We start from the raw sequence: 20,746 nt of genomic DNA on the forward strand, positions 1-20,746 counted from the left end.
TTTTTTTTTTTTTTTTAATATTTATTATTTTGAGAGAGAGAGAGAGAGAGACAGAGCATGAGCAGGGAAGGGGCAGAGAGAGGGGGAGACACAGAATCCGAAGCAGCTCCAGGCTCTGAGCTGTCAGTACAGACCCCCGATGCGGGGCTCGAACCCCCGAACCGTGAGATCATGACCTGGGCCGAAGTCGGACACTTAACCGACTGAGCCACCCAGGCGCCCCTCCAAGAGGGTATTTCTGTATTACTTCCTTATTTCCTTCAACGTCCAGGATGCCAGAGAGCTCCCGGTAATTATTTTTGTTGAATGCTTTGCTCTTCATCATTCTGCAAAACATTTTCATATTTTCCTGTATTAAGATGTGGCACATTGCTATTGCCATGTGCTGACAGGTTTGGTTCATTCCCAACCTTTTAATGAAGAAACCCAGGTTGCAGGCCCTGGTCCAGAAAGCAGGTAACAATGCCAGGGCCAGCCTATTTTCCAGGCCCCTGACAACTCTCAGGCCAGGAAAAGACTTTAAAGTGTCCCCTAATCAACCAATTACAGGGGAGGTGAGGTGTCTAACTGCTAAAACCACATGCCAGGACATTAAACTTACGGGAAAAACTGTGAAGTTATTCTTGCAGCTTTAGAGACCTTACTGATAAAAAGTCAAAACCACTAATAAACATCTCAGAGATTTCCCTAACCACGCTATTTTGGAGACCTAACTACAAAGAAACACTCAGAATTTCTCCTAGGAGCTATCAACTGACTCTTGATAGATTTCAGTTTACTGAATTTGCCTGTAAGTATTGGTGACAGAGGGAGCGTCTCCTTTGAAGAAGACTCAAAGTCAGAAGATATAGAATAAAGAAAAAAGCGATTGTCACAGGAGCCTGGGAGCTGTTTAAGTAAGCCCTCTTTGCTTCCCTAGGATTAGGCTACTACAAGGAATTTCATTGCCAAGGACATCTAGCAGTTGGGAGTTGAATACACATGGATGTACTCAGAGAGAGAACAGGCAGTTGTCTTCCGAGAGGGGATTTCTCCCTGCACAGGGGGAAGAGAACAGAGCCCTCCCCTAGTACCCCACAGCTACCTAAAAGTATAATCCTCCAAAGGCCAACCAGTGTGGAAATCCAACGAACAGGTTCATCATCCGGCTGGAGAAACTGTCCCCAGTTAAAATGCAAACACTTGAGGGGCGTCTGGGTGGCTCAGTTGGTTGAGCGTCCGACTTCGGCTCAGGTCATGATCTCGCGGTCCGTGAGTTCGAGCCCCACGTCGGGCTCTGTCTGACAGCTCAGAGCCTGGAGCCTGTTTCAGATTCTGTGTCTCCCTCTCTCTCTGACCCTCCCCCGTTCATGCTCTGTCTCTCTCTGTCTCAAAAATAAATAAACGTTAAAAAAAAAAATGCAAACACTTGAGCAGGAATAAAAGACTGTCGGTTGCTGGACAGCTCCGTGTTCCGCGGTGTTGTCCAGTGTTTTCCCAGAGGCATCTAAGGGATGATGCTTAACTGGGAAAACGGTAGAGTTCAAGATTAAAAGAGGACAGCATGATATCCAGTGGACAAATGAGGGTTCCTGAGGAGGGAGAAGGACACCAGGGAACACCTGAACTCCATCCCGGTTGTGAACGGACAGCCCGGTAGGTGCTAATCTGGGCATCAGGCACTTGGGAACCTTGAGTCAGAAGGGGCGAATTCTCTCTCCCAAGATCAGTTCTGTCTCCACAGGAGGGTACTACCTAGCAAGTCAGTAGCATAACCGAGAAGGAATTTGACATTTTAGACCAAAATGCAAACAAGTAAAGGCTGCCGGTGGGCTGGTGACGGTAGCTCAGGCAAACCTATAACCCGCTTGACATTAGGTTTGCATTGGTTTCACTTTGTAAAACATGCCTTCGAATCTGCCAGGCTATCTAGGTAGAATTATTCCTGCCTGGTGATTTCTCCCATTATAAAAGAACAGGACACTAAAGGAAAATCTGTTCCTAACTGGAGTTTCTTCCAGCCTATGCTTGCCTGACTCAAGTCCGCATTCACTTACCCCTCCAATAAGCTTTGGAAAGGTTTACAGAAAATAAAGTAAGTACCACGTCGTAACTAAATAATTTCCCAAATTTAATCCGTCTCTTTCTCTACTGGAAAATAATACCCATTCCTGCTCCTTCCACAGATAACGCAGAATTACAGACAATTCTCCATCTGCTTTGTTAATGGATCAATGAAAAACAAACAAGCAAACAGAAAACCTCACTCTTGAAGAGTTTCAACATCCTCAGAACAAACAACAGACTGAAACGGATAGCTACCAGTTAGTAAAAGGAGGGACTGATTCACTTTTTTACTACCCTTCTTTCGCCTAGAAGGAGTGCCCATAAAAATAATAATAATAAAAATCCCACTGGGCAGCTGAATGGGTAAGGTTGAGGCAGAAAAACCCAAGATTGAGATGAACATCAGGGTCATGGCGCCACCTGAAGAAAGATGGATGTTTTGGAGTTTTGCCTTCTAAAAACACCTATGATTGGGGCGCCTGGGTGGTGCAGTCGGTTAAGCGTCCGACTTCAGCCAGGTCACGATCTCGCGGTCCGTGAGTTCGAGCCCCGCGTCGGGCTCTGGGCTGATGGCTCAGAGCCTGGAGCCTGTTTCCGATTCTGTGTCTCCCTCTCTCTCTGCTCCTCCCCCGTTCATGCTCTGTCTCTCTCTGTCCCAAAAATAAATAAACGTTGAAAAAAAAATTAAAAAAAAAAAAGATAAAAACACCTATGATTATGTATGAAATGTCAAGAGATACATGAACCCTTTGGTGCCCATTCATGGACCCCAGATATACAGAACCTCTAACCTAATTTCTAGAATTTACTCAACAACATAATTGCCCACAGAGGTATATGTACAGGAATGCTCTCTGCCACATTCTTTAAAAAAGCAAAAGACTGAAAACAACCTATAGGGCCATCAAGAGGGAACTAAGTAAGTAAGATGACAGCCAATAACATGAATGGCATGAATCTGTGAGCATCCCAGGAAACTAAGGCTAAAATGTATTGCGTAGTGAAAAACACAAGGTTCGGAACCATGAGCCAAGCACGACTGAATGAACGTACCATTTCTGAAAGGACCCACAAGAAAGAGTGTGTGTGTGTGTGTGTGTGTGTGTGTGTGTGTGTGTCTGAGACGGATGCCTGGACCGTAAAAGAGTTGAAGTCGGAAAAAAACTTACTTCTCCGTTTTTAATCCATGTCATTACTTTTTTAATTAAAAGAAAGCCAGTTGGAGAGAGAGAGAAATAAACAGCTGAATTGAAAGAGAGAGAGATTGATTGATGGTTTTTAAAAGAACTTCTGGTCTAGCTAATCCCAAAATATCCCCAGCCTTGAGAAGAGTTGCCATCGTAAAACATTAGGCACCAGGAGCTAAACAGGAAAAGTATCTCATAAATGCTTTCCCCGGCTCCGTGGGGTTGCCACCACCACTCAGAATAGCTGAATCTTCTCTCCCACAGTGTGGCTTCTCTGGCTTTCCCTCTTGCTGAACCAATTATGGGACATTATAACAGCGGCACCAATATTATTTTTTAAAGGCTAATGTTATTCACTAAACACCCATTAAACCGATCTCCATGCTGCACTTACAGCCAGCTTAAGGGCACATCCAGATGGCACAAATAATGCATATTCGGGCTTGATCTGCGTGAGGCCAGTCAGCAAATAGCCATTATCGGTTTTAGGGTTGTCAACTGCCTGACATCCACAGGCGTGTCCAAGTGAGCCGAAGAGAGACCTTTCTGGAGATGGCTGGGATCCCTCAGTCTCAGCGAATCATCTTTGTGCTCCCCGCAAGGGATCTTTGCCTTTGCGTCTGACCAGTTAGCAATGGCGACTGGAGGTAGCCTGGTAACAGGCCTCGATGTTCCTGAGCAGCGGATAGGACTTCATCTCCCTCCCCCACAGCCTCCACCCCCACTCACCGCTTCACCCTGGGTTGCCAAGAAGACCCCACGGTCCCAGGAGGCTCCCCTGCACGGCCTACTCCCACTGGCTCTATGTTCTCATGGCCCCACTGGACAAGGTCTAGCACAGGGGATTGACACTGTTTTCACTGACACGCTCTGAACCTTCCCCCCTGTGGCCTTGAAGACAAAACAAAACCAAAAAAATGGGATAGAATAAAATCTGGTCAACTTTTTCATCCTAGAGAAGGCTCAGAATCAGGACTTTTGTAAAATCTTCAGAGGGGTCCACAGGAACGCTAGCCCGGTATGGCCAGTAAGAGTTGACACGTGTTCCCACCGTTCGGCACAAAAAGTGACAAGCTTTCCTGGAGGACAGTGCCCCATCCGGTTTCCAGACAGTTCGTGACTCCCCGATAGAAAAGGAACAGTGGACAACACCTGAGTCGCTCTGATTGGAGTACGAATGGCACGTGTGATGGGAGGCAGGGGACAGATTTTTCTGTGCTAAGCCCTCTAGTACGTGAGCTGATGTTAGATGAGTTTCCACTTCCCAGTTACATCCCCCTAGGAAGCTGTAAGAGGCAGAGAGGATCGACCCGAGTGGGGAAGATATTCGAGTTCTCCATGAATAATTCATGCAGGGCACAGTCTGAACACAGATCGGAGAACCAGCATCGCTCTAACATTTACTCCCCCTGAGGTCTAGAGATTCGTCGTAGCCTACACATGGCAAAAAGATTGAATTAAAATACCAGCACGGAAGTGTGAAAGGGCTTTTCTCCCTTGAATCACCAAGCCAGTCTGCTTCTGCCCAATTCACTCAAGAGAGAACTCCGTCAGGGGGCGCCTGGGTGGCTCAATCGGTTAAGCATCCGACTCCTGATTTCAGCTCAGGTCATGATCTCACAGTTCATGAGATCAAGACCTGCATCAGGCTCTGTGCTGACAGTACAGAGCCTGCTTGGGATTCTCTCTCTGTCCCCCCCCCCCCCCCCAAAAAAAGTAAAAATTAAAAAAAGAGAGAGAGAGAAAGAGAACTCTGTGCAGGGGAGGAGGTGTCTGTTCTCAATATCTTTTGCACGTCCGTGGTCTACAGAGGAAGTGGGAAGGGCAGGGGCTAGGGAAAGAAAGGTATCCACCTCTCCTCACGCTAACGGACCCTTAAATTGGCCAAATGCCCTAAGTGAGTGAGCAAAGAAGAGGCAAGGAGGGGCAGTCTTACCCCGAGACCGGAAACCAATGTACTCCTGCCCGTGCACCTTCCACTCCTTGTCAGTGGGCACCAGCCCCTTCCACACCTGCCCCCTGGGGACTTATGAACTGTGATGAGATCCCTCTCGGGGAGCGCATTCCCTCTACCTTAAGAGTTTTCTGACTCCAAACTGAATCAGTGAGAGAAACATCCACAGTTTCCCAGATGAATCAAAAAAAAAAAAGAAAAGAAAAATTTAGGGTCTGTCAGGGATGGGGAGATGGAGGGACAAACGCCAGATGCTGTGACCCAGACCAGCCCTGCCCCATCAGAGGGGTCGCTGCCCACCCAGCCAAGCTGGAAAGACGATGGAAAGGCACTGTGAGCTCCTGTGCGGGAAGCAGGTGGTTTGGAGAACGACAAGAAAGGAAGGCACGGGGCCAGACGCCAGTTCAGCGTCGTGCAACTGCAGGGTGAGGAACTCGGATGGACAGAACACATGCCGTTTCCCACCTATCCTGCCTGACTCAGCCCCGGGTCTGCAGGGAGCTTGCCTGAAAGAAGCCCAGCTCTACCTATCCGGATGGAAAGTTCACTCTCGGGGAAGAGCAGCCTGGGACCCTCAGCGTCAGACTTCTTCATCAATGCAGGGGCGAAGTTCAGTGCCAGGGCCGTTGGGGGGTCTTCTGCGGCACCCTGAAACAAGAAGCAGTGATGTCACTGTAACACCCCCACGACCTTCATCCCCCAGACTCCTCCAGCTCAGAGCTGCCCACGCTGCTGGCCGGTCTCTACCAAAAGCACCAGACCCAGATGTCTGGCCAGGCTGGCTCACAAGGAAGACAACTCACTTTCTGGGCGTGGGGCTTTTGGGGTGACAAAAACTCTGGGGTCCGAGGATCGATGCTGATCCTAGAAACGGGAAAAACACGTACTGGGAAAAATGGGGCCCCATCCCACGCTTCACCACTGCAAGGCAACGGCATAAGGGGCTCCGTTCCTGAACTGTCGAAAGAAGCCAATATGGCAGGTTCTCTCAGACGGCAGCCTCGCTCTGGAACAAGGTCAACATTCTTAGTAACTGACCACCTTCACGTTTCTCATGAGATCAAAAGGGGAGGAGAGCCAAACAAAAGCACCTCAAAAGAAGGAAAGAGGGACGGTCCCGGGGACCCAACATATCTGGTGTGAAGTCCAGACAGACCCTAAGACAGCCATGTCACCCTTGTGCTTTGTAACTAGTTAATGTGACGGTTTTTACATCAACCAGGCAAAGTCTGGATTTTGAGCCCCCTGTTTACGTAACAAAACCTTATTTACCGCCAACTTCGTGCAGACTTGGGGAACAAAACAAAGTCACAGCTTTTCATGGAGGCTACATTCGAGTAGGAACAGATAAATGAATCCATAATGGGGCCAACCTTCTCTTCCAAAGCCATCCACGGAAGCGGGGGGGGGGGGGGGGGGGGGGGGGGGGGGGGGGAGGAGCGGAGGGGGAATGAGGAAGATAGGTAAGTCCCCCCCAAAATGGCTTTCATCCTCTACTTTCATCCAAACATGTTGATGCTAGTTGCTAAGGGAAGGGGAGTAGAATCATCACAATGGGCAAAAAAAAAAACAAAAAAAAAAACAGATATTTTTTGAAACCCAGGCAAACGTAGTTCCAAACAGAAGTTTCCATTTAAAATATGTGTCTCTAATATGGGAGAGGAGAAGGCTGATGATCCAGTGAAATGCATCCATTTACAAGCAACTGCTAAAATTCTTGCTTAAGCTTCTTTCATGAAGGAATCTCACCAAGGTTATGGCTGACTGTGTCTCACACACACACACACAAACGCACCTTCCTGTTTTCTGTGGATCAGGAATCAGAAAGAAAATCTAATAATTCAGATCGCTTATTCAATTATTTCTTTATAATTAATGGTTGCAAATGAAAACATAAGCCCTCCCTCATGTCTTCCCACTTGTCCAATACATCGATATTATTCTAATCATTTTATTTACAACACCCTCTATGATACACGTTAATAAGGGTGCCGACAGTCATTAAACCTTGTTTTGTTTTATTTTATTTTACTTTATTTTATTTTATTTTACTTTATTTTATTTTATTTTATTTTACTTTATTTTATTTTATTTTACTTTATTTTATTTTATTAATGTTTATTTTTTCAACTTTTTTTTTTTTGGGGGGGGGACAGAGAGAGACAGAGCATGAACGGGGAAGGGGCAGAGAGAGAGGGAGACACAGAATCGGAAGCAGGCTCCAGGCTCTGAGCCATCAGCCCAGAGCCTGACGCGGGGCTCGAACTCATGGACCGCGAGATCATGACCTGGCTGAAGTCGGACGCTTAACCGACTGCGCCACCCAGGCGCCCCAATTAATGTTTATTTTTGAGAGAGAGACACACACAGAGCATAAGTGGGGGAGGGTCAGAGAAAGAGGGAGACACAGAATCTGAAGCAGGCTCCAGGCTCCAAGCTGTCAGCACACAGTCTGATGCGGGGCTGGAACTCACGAGCCATGAGATCATGACCTGAGCCGAAGTTGGATGTTTAACAGACCTAGCCACCCAGATGCCCCTGGACTTTTTAATTTTTTTTATTTTTTTAATGTTTATTTTTGAGAGTGTGAGAGAAAGAGAGAGGGAGAAACAGAGCGTGAGCAGGGGAGAGGCAGAGATAGAGGGGAAACACAGAATCCAAAGCAGGCTCCAGGCTCTGAGCTGTCAGCACAGAGCCCGATGCGGGGCTCGGACTCCGAAACCGTGAGATCATGATCTGAGCCTAAGTTTGATGCTTAACCGACTGAGCCACCCAGACGCCCCCACCTTTTTTTTTGGAAACTTGTTCTAAAAGGGGAAACAAAGATGCCTCATGGCTGTGTCTGAGCTTCCCTCATTAGAGTCCTCGGGTCCCTTTACGGAGTCCTAGGGGCTACAGGATCTCACCGGCTCTGTCACTGGGAGAAGCACAAAGCAAGGCAGCCTGTCACAGCATATCACAGTCAAGGCTGGCACTACAGATGGACAGAATCATGGGGACAGAAGGGACTTCGAGAGGGCCAGTCCCGCTCCCTGCTGAAACCCCCTGTCAGCACCCCCGAGGGACAGCTGGTGTCTGTGCTTGTGCCGTGGGCCATATCGTCACAGCTCTTTGTTTGTTTCTACGCTTTAATTATTTCCAATTCTACACCTCACCCTGACATCGAGGAACCACCGCAGCCCTAAAAGACGCGTGTCGCTACGAGCTTGTGTCAGCTGATTCTCCTGCCCTGGTCTTCCTTCTTTTTACGACGTGATTGACACGCACCTGGGGAAAGCAGATGAAAAGAGAGCCGCTTCGTTGTGCAGAAACGCCACAGCGTTCAGATGCTCGAGGCTGGTTACTTGGCCCATTTAGCAAGGTGCAGCTTGGGCAGAGCTGGGTGGAGCCGACAACAGTGGTTTTCAACCGCGGTGATTTCGCCCCCCAGGCAGGGCACACTGGCAGTGGGCTCTTCTCTGTGTGCGTGGGGTGGGGGACAAGAGTGGTACCGGCATCTAACGGACAGCAGCCAGGGGGGTGCCGCCCAGGACAGCCCCCCAACAAAGAGTGATCCAGCCGAGCGTCAACAGGCGGAGGCTGGGGAACGCTTTAGAACAACTTAGGACGGGGGAGCCTGGGTGGCTCAGTCGGTTGAGCGGCCGACTTCGGCTCAGGTCATGATCTCGTGGTCCGTGAGTTCGAGTCCCGCGTCGGGCTCTGTGCTGACAGCTCAGAGCCTGGAGCCTGTTTCAGATTCTATGTCTCCCTCTCTCTGACCCTCCCCCGTTTGTGCTCTGTCTCTCTCTGTCTCAAAAATAAGTAAACGTTAAAAAAAATAAATTAAAAAAAAAAAAAAAGAACAACTTAGGACGGGCAGGGCCCCAAAGCTCCCCATGTCGTTCGCGGTGCCGGAAACTCGCAGGTCCTCTTTTTCACTGCGAAGGGAAGACTTCTGCCACTTTGTCTTGGAAGGCCGCTCGCCTTCATGCATCTGGCAAACTCTTATTAAGCATCAACTGTATACCAGAACTGTGCCAGGTTCTGGTCCAAGTAGCCCAGCCCCCCGGGCTCCTGAATCTTGGCACTCTCCTTCCGGAGACAGACAATAAACTAATACCGGATATAAAACAGAGCGCCAGGAAGCGATAATGCAAGGAGAAAGAGGAGGTCCAACCGTTCCCACGGCGTTCCTAGCACAGCGGAGTCCTCGCTGGGTTCCCGGGGTGAGCCGGGCTCTGTCCCAGCACCTGAAGGTGTGCCAGCTGGTCGCAAACTGTTACAGACGGCGTGCTCCTCCAGGCAAGATGCTGAGGGAGGCCTCTCCGAGACCATGGCGTTTGTGCAAAGACTGAAAACTAAGGCAAGAAGCCGCCAGGATTTCTGGAGACCGTGTTTCAGGCCAGACACGGCAGGGCAAGCGTCCCCTTTCCCCGCCGTCTGCGTTTACCATTTTATCCCCCCTCCAACTTCACTTAGAAGCTGTCCTTCTAAAAGCGAGACAAGGACCCAGCATATTCCACCTGTCCCCAGCCTCCTCCGGTGTGCCCCATCCCACACCTTGCCTCGGAAGGCCTGGGGTGAGCCATGCAGCACAGAGCCACGGGGGGGGGGGGGGCATCCGGGGCGAAGCCAAGAACGACGTCTACACCCACGCCCCGGCAGCACTCTCCACGTGCCTCTGAGCCCAGGCACGGGCCGGCCTCCCGGGGCTCCTTCCAGACTCCCTTCTGGGATTCTCAATGTCCCTGCCCTCCACTCTCAACCGCAGATGAGGAAAACAGAAATAGAAACACATCCCTTGGAATTTCCAGGAATGGTCCCAGTGGGGGATGGTGACCCTGCTCTGGTGGCTTTATCATAATGCCCCTGAAGGTGGGGGGAAAGCCAGGAAGCATCTGTGGGACCGTCCCGCAGGGCTGACACTGCCAGCCCCCCACCCCCGCCCCCACGCTCCGCAGAGCCCCGTCTGCTCCTGGAGCACTCACACTGCAGGTGGAGGGAGCACTGCCTTAAACACAGAAGGCCTTGGCCTGCATGTGAGTGACCCCAGTGAGAAATTCCTTCTCTGCATCCTCCTCTTGCTTTGCTGATGGGAGCACAGCCCTCTTTACTTGATGTTAGCATGTCCTTACATTTCTGGGGCTTTCCTTTTCTTTCTTTCCTTTCCTTCCTTCCTTCCTTCCTTCTTTCTTTCTTTCTTTTTCTTTCTTTCTTTTTTAAATCTTCTGCAAAGCTTTTCCAACTGTGCTTCCTACTCAATCCTTGAGGGTCCCGCGAGGACAGGAAGGTGAGAGCATGATCCTTTCCAGGGCAGACATTTGACTAATGCAAGCTGCTCAGCTCTCCACTGCAGCCCTGACAGCCGGCTCAGCCGTCCATCAGACGGGGATGGGTCCCCTTGCTCTCCCTGACAGCTGCAGCCGGGCTCCTGGCACTCCAGGCCCTTCGGGGTTGCCCTGTCACCCTGCAGCTCCCAAATGTCAAGGTGCCAGACACACAGGCCCCTTCCCAAGCCACCAGTCTTGATTTTCTTCTGCACCATCCCCTCCCTCAAGCCCTCCTCCTGCCCTCCTCCCCGACCCCTACACGCCCCTCCAAATCCAGTTTCGTCCCGAAAGCAGGGGTGGGTGCTGCTGGGAGGCACCAGGCAACACCATCAAGGGCCGTGGAACTTGAGATCACTGTCTTCTTGTGACAGAATTATTATTGTTATTACTAATGTTGTTGTTAATGGCTCACAGCGAGTGTCCGGTCCAGAACAAACACAATTTACACTCATTCTGGAAAGGCTGTGCAAAAGGGGCAGGACCTGGAGAATAATGAGCACTTCCCAGAAGCAAAAGAGAAGAAATGGAGAGAAAAGGAAAGGACGAAATAAAAGCGGGGGAGGGAGAAAGGAAGCAGCCCCACAATATGCCCTACACGGAAACATAAAGGGTTTGGGGCGCCTGGGTGGCTCAGTCGGTTAAGCGTCCAACTCTTGATTTCTTCTAGGTCATGATCTCACGGTTGTAAGATCAAGCCTGTGTCAGGCTCTGCACTGATCATGGAACCTGCTTAGGATTCTCTCTCTCTCTCTCTCTCTCTCCCTCCCTCCCTCCCTCCCTCCCTCCCTCTCTCTCTGCCCCTCCCCTGCTCAAGTTCTCTCAAATAAAAGAAAAAGAAAACACACAGGTTTCAAGGAATCATACATATATCTCCTCTAATAAATACCATCCGGGGACTACTCATCAGGGTTTGCTGTCCCAGGCACGAGCCTAAGGTTTCTAGAGCCGCAGAGAAATCAGTCCCACAAGGAAAAGCCTAGAGTGTAGCCAACAGCATGTAGTCCCGTCCAGACGAAAAAGTCTGTAACAGCAAATGGCAGCACCCAGGGCAGGGCACAACTATGGATACGTGCCGTGGGGGGCCAAAGGTCTGCAAGCCCCAAAGCTCGCTGTAAGAAGCTTGATGGGTTTGCTCCAAGTTCCAATGGCCAACTTCAACGTGCCCACCTGTCCCTGGTTCTCCTCCCACTAGGATGTCATTGCTACTAATAACCATCAGGGAGGGCAAAGCAGACCAACCTCTGGCTCTCCTGGGCGCGCTGCCTGCCATGTTCATTCAGGCTGGGGGAGTCCTGACTCTAAGCCACCCCAGCCCCATGGAGTGCAGCCTCTTGAATTGAGGTTTGCCCGCGGGTCAGTGCTCTCTAATGAAGGGTGGAGGGAAAGGTCAGAGGATTAACTGGTGCCCCTGCCAGCCACCCAGCCCCAGCGGAGAAGGGGGGATAAGAATCGCAAGAGGGGCCACACTCCCTCCCCACCAGCACTCACGGCAAGCTGATGTTTCGGAAGGTAGCTGGAGCCCACGTGGGCTGGGCCTCCTCCCCCGCCCAGCCTCTGCTCCCATCACCCCCACTTAACCCAGACGCGCAAGGTGACATTAAATAATTGATGCTGTTTTTATTACCGGGAAATTGCAATAATAATGACACTCGTAACACAATCTTAAATTATTCCACATAATGGAAAAAAAATTAAATGTCACCCCTGATCACTAGCCAGAATATGGATGACACTTACATAATAGATGACCTTCTCTCCCAGGGAGCCCGGCAGCAGCCTGGCTGCCTAGGGCTGGCTGGCTTAGGGTGACAAGTGGCTGGCCTCCAAGCAAACAGGGACACGGGGACACAGGGTGGGGTAGACGCTCAGTCTCTTTCAGGCAGGACGCTGTCGTCTTTCTTACCTCAGTTTGCCAATGTGTTCAGGGATCAAGGGTCATAACCAGGAGCCTTAAAGACAAGGAGAATCACAGCTCGAAGGACTTGGTCCCTCCTGGTTTACCTTGCCCGAGCACGCTAGGATTGCACCTCTAACTCAGCCTGTGTCCCCTCTCCCCATGGCAACAGCACGGCATCCAATCAGTGGCCAGCGAGGAGGTTTTCAAGCTTCTGATTACTCGATACTTAATACTTTTAAAATCTTGGCTGAAGAAGACTGAGCCCCCTCCTCCACGAAGCCTTCCTAGATAGGCCCAGCCTAGTTTGGATTCACTACGCCGCCCTCCCTGCGCTCCCCTGACATCCCACACATGCTTCTGTCACAACAGTTACCAAACTGCGCACGGTCACTTTCGGTGTCCTTGGCTATGTCAAAGCCACAGGATTCTCAGAGCAGGAGCTGTCTTCTGGCTCTTCTGTGAGAGACAGGACAGTGTCAGTGTTCACTAACTCCATTAACTTCCAGGGAGGGATGAACAATACTACGAAATCTCCAAGGGGTGGGGGGGGCTGGGGAAATGTTGCAACACAAAGAAAGAAGGGAAGAGGAAAGGATTCGTGAAGAATGGGACAGAAAAGACTTCAGAGCACTCAGGACATTCTAGCTAAGAGCACGAAGCAGGGCTTGCCCCCGCCCCCCCCCCCCCCCATCTGCCCTCTTGATGACTGCATGAGGTCTTCGATATCAGCCCCGAGGCCACGTGAGGATGTGCAGCCGCCTGGCCTGGGACCCGCCACCCAAAGGCTGATCCATTCCTCTTCCTGGCAGGCACGCTCAGAGCGGGGCGGCCCAGCTCTCTCGCCTCGAAGGGGAGACCTTTCCACTCTGAAGCCCATGACCCATCCAAGGCCACGCCTTCCGCCGTTCTCCCTCTCTCCTCCACGACCTCGGCCCGGAGCTTCGTGATGGCAGAAGTTAACTGCGGACCTCTGGCTATATTTAAGCTACGCAAGTGTGCTATTACTCAGACTATCTTTTTAGGGACGAAACCTTCTCCTATTTCTGATGCCAAATTACTATTCGTAATCAAGCCTATTTAATCATATAAAACAGATTTTAAAGCAACACACGGCTTTGCACAGACACAGCTCTACAAGAGGCTGCAAAGAGAGCCCTCCAATAGCTGTCCCAGGTAAGCGACGGTGTGGTTGTGCTCCAAAGAGCTGGGTCTTTTGCTAGCATGGGTGACCGAGAGAGGGGGGGTTGGAGGAGTTTTCCAAACTAGGATGTGTTTTCTTATAACTCAAAATAGAACTTTTCCTTAAAACGATAATACAAATCTAAAGGAATACAAGTACCTACGTATAATGAGGTATTTTCTTTCTAATCCTCAGTGAATATCCATCACTCTTAACCTACTTCTAGGTTTAGTCCTAGAATTCACGAAAATACACCCATTAAAATACACCCAAATACACACAGGAGCCTTTTCTCGCTGTTCAACAGTTTGAGAACCCCCAGCTGGGTTTTCTCATACAACTTTTTCTTACCTATGTTCTCCTTTAGAAGGATATCAGATCCCTCCAGAAATCTGCTAAAAGACAAGATTACTCTTCCCAGAAAAAAAAAAAAAAAAAGAAAAAGTGCATGTGTATCAGACATTTATTGCTAGATAACAAAACACCCCAAAACTTAGCGGCTTAAAACAACAGGTATTATTGCTTGTAAGTCTACAGTCAACGGCCTAGGCTCAGTCAGTATCGCCTGGACTCACAGCTCGCCCAGGGGTTGAATGGCCCAGGATGGCACCTGCATCCGGCAGTCCACAGCCTGCCGGCCAGCAGTCGTCTGACTCTTGGCTGGGAAACCAGGGCCCTTCTTCACGTGGCCTGTCATCCTCTCGCAGCCTACACTGGGCCCGTTCATACAGTGAATTCAGGATTTCAGCAAGATAAGGTGACATCCAACGTCAACCGCTATGCAAGTCTCTGCCTGGATTCCATCTGCTACCACCCACCCCATTGACCACAGCAAGTCAGTGACCACTGGAGGCGTGGACAAATCGACCGTAGCTCTTCCTGGGAGGATCCACTGTCATGTTGCCAGAGTATGGACGTTCAGCGGGGGAGGACTCTGTGGCCATTTTCACAGTCTACCACAGCACATGTGCACAGACACATAAAATGTTGCACCCAACATCAGGGAGCCCGTGAATTGGCACGCAGCCCTCCATGGATCTAGCCTATACACAACTGTTCTGGATTAAACCCACAATTCAGTCTTGTTCGCACAAAACAGCGCTTCTCCGATGGGGACCCAAGGACACATTCTCGGAGGTCCAAAAGTTTAATATGAAAGTTTTTTAATTTTGGGGGCGCCTGGGTGGCTCAGTCAGTTAAGCGTCCGACTTCGGCTCAGGTCCCGATCTCACGGTCTGTGAGTTCGAGCCCCGCGTGGGGCTCTGTGCTGACGGCCGGGAGCCTGGAGCCGGCTTCGGATTCGGTGTCTCCTTCTCTCTCTGCCCCTCCCCCACTTGTGCTCTGTCTCTCTCTGCCTCTCAAAAATAAATAAATGTAAAAAAAAAAATAAAATAAAATAAAAATTTTTAATTTTGTATTTTCGTTTAGATGATAATCTACAGAAACAAATAATGCCAACAATCTGAATCACCAGGGTGACTCTTTTATAACCAAATCCTACTGCTCGATTTCAGCGCCTGGGGCTGCGTTCGTGTTGACGATGGAGTGGGTACTCGGCAGTGCTGAGTTGGCTGTTGAGGGCTAATTGCTGAGCACAGATTCAACAGACAGATTACACATTGGAGCCAAGCTCAGACCAAATGACTTCATGGAGCCCTGTACAGATGATAGAGGCTTCTAGTTCTAGAATAGCAGCCGGAAAGCTGACTCTATCCAGCAGCTCTTGCTGGGACAGACTTGCCGGAACCAATGTCAGAGAAAGCAACTCTGTTTGTACAAAGCCTCTTGTCTACACCATGCTCAGCTTCTAACATGTCCCTTTTTTTAATGTTTCTTTCTTTATTTTTGAGAGAGGGAGAGAGCAAGTGTGCGTGCGAGCAGGAGAGGGGCAGAGAAAGAAGCGGGTGGAAGATCTGAAGCGGGCTCGGCACTGACAGCACAGAGCCTGACGCGGGGCTCGAACCCACGGGCCACGAGATCATGACCTGAGCCGAAGTTAGATGCTTACCCGACTGAGCCACTCGGGCGCCCCTAACATGCCCTCTTATATTATCACGTGGGATCCTCGGTATCTTCTTGTGATGTAGACCGACAGACAGCATCATTACCCCCGTGAGGGGCTGAACTTCACCCCTAAAATTCCTGTGTGGAAATCCTAACCCCCAGCACCCCAGAATGGAACCCTATTTGAAGATAAGATCTTTGAAGAGGTAATTAAATTAAAATGATGTTATTAGGATGGGCTGCAATCTAATCTGACTGGTGTTCTTACAAGAGGAGGGAATCTGGACGCAGACATGCCCGCAGAGAAGACAATGTGAAGACAGGGACAAGACAGCCACCTACATGCCATGGAGACAGGCCTGGAATGGATCCTCCCTGGAGACCCCCAGAAGGAACCAACCTGGCCAACACCTTGGACTTCTAGCTTCCAGAACTGTGAGGCAATAGATTTCTTTTGTTTAAGCTACCCGGTCTGTGCTGCTTTGTAGTACTTTGTACCACGCTGACTGACGCACCCCCATTTTACATTTGAGGAAACTAAGTCATAAAAGCTAATAACTTACCTAACGTCACAGTGAGTCACAGGCACGTGTGAGATTTGCACCCGGAACTTCTGACTCCAAATCTCGCTAGTCCTCCCAACCACCAGGCTGCGGTCAACCAGGAATGTACTAAAGGCAACCTACACTTCAAGAAGTGACCCCACCAAGGGGCACCTGGGTGCCTCAGTCAGTTAAGCGTCCGACTTCAGCTCAGATCATGATCTCGCGGTTCGCAAGTTTGAGCCCCACATCCGGCTCTGTGCTGACAGCTCGGAGCCTGGAGCCTGCTTCAGATTCTGTGTCTCCCTCTCTCTGCCCCTCCCCTGCTCATGCTCTCTCTCTCTCTCTCTCTCTCTCTCTCTCTCTCTCAAAAATAAAATAAACATTAAAAAAAAAAGTGACTCCACCGATATCGACCCAAAGGGTGAGACGTGTGTGAACACACGCACACACTAGGTGCCAAGTCTCTGCCGCCACATCCAGCAGGGAGAGCTGTCTGAGTGTGGTGTTCAGGCCTGGCAGAATCCCAGAGCTATGGAACCACGAAGCTACATGCGACAGCCCACGAAAACTCACTTCACGGGGGTAGACGGATGGAAACTAACGTGAGATTCTACGGGGTAAGGGCCCCCACCTGAAAACCGCGTCTCCAGGCAACAAGAGAAAATCCTAGAAATCTTATTGCTGGTAAAGATGGCCTCACATGGAAAGCAAGACACAGAGGTGGTCATCCGAAGGGACAAGGGTGCCTTCAGCGCCATGCCAGGGGCCACTGAACCGTCAGCCACCCGTCCAGGGGGTTGGACAGACAAGCACCAGCTTCAACAGACCAGGAGGGAAGCAACAGGGTTGAGGCCTCAACACGGCTTCAGCGTTTGTCCCCGGAGCCACTTGGGCAAAGCACGATTTCCTCACGGCCTGCCAGGGAGCGGCCCGGTAGGGGAGGCGGGGACAGGGCGACGGCGGGGGCCCGGGGTGTGGGAAGGCACCACCACCAGCTCAGCAGCACCTGGCCCCCAGGGGGCTTGACCACCAGGGTCTGAAGCCGCCAACTGTTTCTGAAAATAGTCTGCCTCCTGATGATTGTGTCTCCAGGGCTGAGACACACGGCTTCCCAGACGGAACTGGGACCGGAGTATACGGCCCAGAGGAAGCCGGCTGAAAAGGCTGGAAAGGGTGGAATCCGGGAGGCGGTTAGTGACTCGAAGGATGGCAGAGAGGGAAGGGGGGCTCTTTGCGTGAGGATGGAAATCCCTGTGCGTTTTGGTGCTAAGGAAATAGCGTGCAAATGGCACTCAAACCACTTCAAAACAGAAGCTCTGCCTTTGAAGAACAGACTTGATTTTTTTTTTTTTTTTTTTTAACAGCCTTTATCCAAGGCATCACTCTGCTTGGAGCAGAATTAATTATTCAACGTATCTGGGTTGGATGAAAACTTGGCAGCTGAAAAGGTTCTGAAGCAGCCTGCTTGGAGGGAATGATTTTCTGCTTCCTGCTATGGGGACGTGGAGACCCATGTCTTCCCTTTTCTTTCTTTTCCAAAGCAAACAACCAAGGGCAGACACACAGCCTGCGTGTATGAGGCCGCCACGGCTGGACAAATCACCGCACGTTTGGGGGCTAAAAGCAACCATCATTTCCTATCTCAGCGTCCACGGTTCAAACCGGGTCCTCTGCTCAGGGTCTCTCTCACCAGGCGGAAATCAAAACCGTGATCTCATCTGAGGCTCGGGGCCCTCTTCCGAGTGCACCGGCTGTTGGCAGAAGTCAGTTCCCGGTTGATGAAGGACCGAGGTCCCCCTTTCACTTGCTGGCTGCCACCTGGGGGCCACTCTCAGGGACTCGATGCCACCCTCACGTGTTTGCCGTGCGGCTCCCACCTCAGGCTATTCACAGAATGGCCGTACTCCTTCAAGGCCGGCAATAATCCCTCTGACCTCAGACAGGGCCTAGTCTCGCCTGTAAGGGCTCACCTGATTAGGTCAGGCCCACCCAGAGTGACCTCCCTTTTGATGAACTCAAAATCAACTGATGGATAACCAGAGCAGGAACCTAAAGGGATGAAATCCCAAAGAGGGGAGGGGATTCTACAGAGTGCACACCATAAGAGCCCACAGCCCTTACGGACCACCTCAGAGGTCCACCCTGACATTTCTAGAGTCTAAATTTCTCCTTCGATGCCTGAATCGGGAGCCATATGTTACGAGCAAGATCTAGTGTTCCACCAATTCTCTGCAACACAAACTTCCCATCAAAGCCCAGCCTCACAGAACCGTCTTCAGACTCAGTAAACCATGGCAAGATGGTGTGTTCCAGAGGTTCTGTGAGGCTTGGCCGTGAAGGGGAAGAAATCTGTAGTGTCCCCCAGGGTCAACTGACCCACTAGGCACAGGAAGTGCCGTGCCCAGTGGCCCACTTTTAGGGGCCCCTGAAAATGTTCTAATTTCTTTTAAAATCAGAAGGAAAAAAATGAGGGATAATGAATGTGTAATAATAAATCCACCCTGCATTATATTCACCTTTCTACCAACACAGCTGGAAAACACAACTTTTAGTCTTTTTTTTTTTTTTTTTTTTTTTTGGTGGAGGAAGGGGGGCTCATGAAAGTCCAAAGGCAAGCCGGATAGTGGTGCCTCTTTGAGGTGCACGCTGGTTTTCCTAGCACAGCTCTGCAGTGATTTCAAAGGGCAACGGACCTTGTCTGGGGAAGAGGAGTAAGTCAAGCCTGTGGGTCAGCCCTACAATGCTGACCTTTGGACGAAGCGAATTAAGAGTGCTAAGTGACAAACCAGGACAGTCCTGGGCCACTGCAGGGCAGTGCTGATATGCTAATTAGTTTGAGGGGAACAAATCAGCCTCAAGTTATAAACACAGGGCTCATAAGGCCATGTTTGGTCCTGGGATGAGCCACTTCGTTTTGCTTGAGTCCGTGGTCATGCTGGGTTCCTAATTCCCATCAACTACCTCACAGCTGGGAGCCAGTGGCCTCCAGGGGGAGGTAAGGATAGAACTGAAGCCATTCAAACCCTCCTCGGACACCAGCAAAAGGGCATAAAACTCTTCGTCATTAACAACGTCAATAAGATCATTAACCTACTAAAACGAAAAAGAGAGGGGCGCCTGGGTGGCGCAGTCGGTTAAGCGTCCGACTTCAGCCAGGTCACGATCTCGCAGTCCGTGAGTTCGAGCCCCGCGTCAGGCTCTGGGCTGATGGCTCGGAGCCTGGAGCCTGTTTCCGATTCTGTGTCTCCCTCTCTCTCTGCCCCTCCCCCGTTCATGCTCTGTCTCTCTCTGTCCCAAAAATAAATAAAAACGTTGAGAAAAAAAAATTAAAAAAAAAAAAAACGAAAAAGAGAAAGCAGGAATTGTGTGTGTGTTCAATGTTCAGAGTTAAGCATCAGGACGAGATACTTAGGCATGAGGATGAAGGGGGTACAGAAATCCCAGCGAGGGTCGACAAAAGTTGGTATCAAGATAAAAGTATAGGGCGGAAGCCAGGACGGACAACCACAGAAAGCTGCAGAGAGAGGCACGGTCATTGCCGCCCCAAGAGCTGTGGAGCCTGAGCAGAAAGAAAGCGCTGCTGATAACAACACACATCAACTCTTGCTTGTGAAACAAGGGGGCTTGGAAGTGGATAACGCCAAAGGCTTGTCCTACACCCAACCTTCGGTAAATCTACAAGTGTCTAATTCCAGACAAAGACATCTACTCTCACTCCATGGAACGGATAATCTCTCCACCCATACCTCCCCGTAATTTGCCAAGCCACTTATATATATGGTGCCTCTTGAGGAAGAAGCCCTTGGCTGCAAGGTGGATCCCAGCTAGATCGGGGTGACAAGCCCAGCAGAGGGCAACAATGGAGTGACTTTAGATCCAAAAGGGCATCAAGGGTGATGGCGGCTGCCAGGTCTAACGGCACAGGGTATAGCCTTTCCGTCTCTTCTCAGGCGGAGTCTCCTCACGGGAACACCACACCCACAGGGCTGGCAAGAGGTGGAATGCCCAGCCCTTCCGAGGATGGGTTCCCTGGGCTTCCAGGCTGAGAAAGACAGGATGCCCATACAAGTTAGCCCAACGAGCTTTCAGGCAGGGGGCGTTTCCCCCATGAGGATTATCTGTGGGCAACAACGCCCTCCCTACCACACAGGGAATCTGAGCAAATAACCACAGGTGACAGATACGGATGTTCTGAAGGTGACAGCATTTTCAGAAGGTCACAGACCTGCTATAGTGGGATACCATATCTTGTTGTTATAGAGAAAGCACCCTGCTGAGATGAATAAGCACAGGTGAGAAAGTGGTGTGTGCGTGTGTGTGTATGTGTGTGTGTGTGTGTGAGAGAGAGAGAGAGAGAGAGCGAGCACGCCTGTGTCCCTGTTATCAGGAAGACCCAGATAACAAATATATCGTGGCAGAAGTCAGAAATTGGCCTCCACATCAGAGTGCCGTCCCGGGAAGGAGACCAAAGGGTCGGTGTGTCCACAGGTGCCTGGGAGAGGTAGACTAATTTAAGAGAAAAATCACAAATGTCTCTTCCCAAACTAGAAAAACAATCCATCATGGAGAGCTCCGACAACCAGGGGAAAGAACCGTCTGCCAAAAAAAAAACAAAAAAAAAAAA

General features: G+C 50.3%; 1 protein-coding gene across 5 annotated transcripts in view; it reads right to left on the minus strand.

The window, feature by feature from the left end:
- Positions 1-20,746, minus strand: part of SLC39A11 (solute carrier family 39 member 11) — a 428,375-nt gene that overhangs the window by 232,306 nt on the left and 175,323 nt on the right. For 3 of the 5 annotated variants that reach the window (XM_040452257.1, XM_040452258.1, XM_040452259.1), the window contains exon 6: positions 5,694-5,835. In XM_040452257.1, the coding sequence (XP_040308191.1) occupies positions 5,694-5,835 (142 nt within the window). The remainder of the gene's footprint in view (positions 1-5,693; positions 5,836-20,746) is intronic. The other 2 variants (XM_040452256.1, XM_040452260.1) reach the window with 1 other exon arrangement.

Source organism: Herpailurus yagouaroundi, unplaced genomic scaffold (assembly GCF_014898765.1).
Source record: "Herpailurus yagouaroundi ecotype Mexico unplaced genomic scaffold, PumYag 206, whole genome shotgun sequence".
Classification (NCBI taxonomy): domain Eukaryota; kingdom Metazoa; phylum Chordata; class Mammalia; order Carnivora; family Felidae; genus Herpailurus; species Herpailurus yagouaroundi.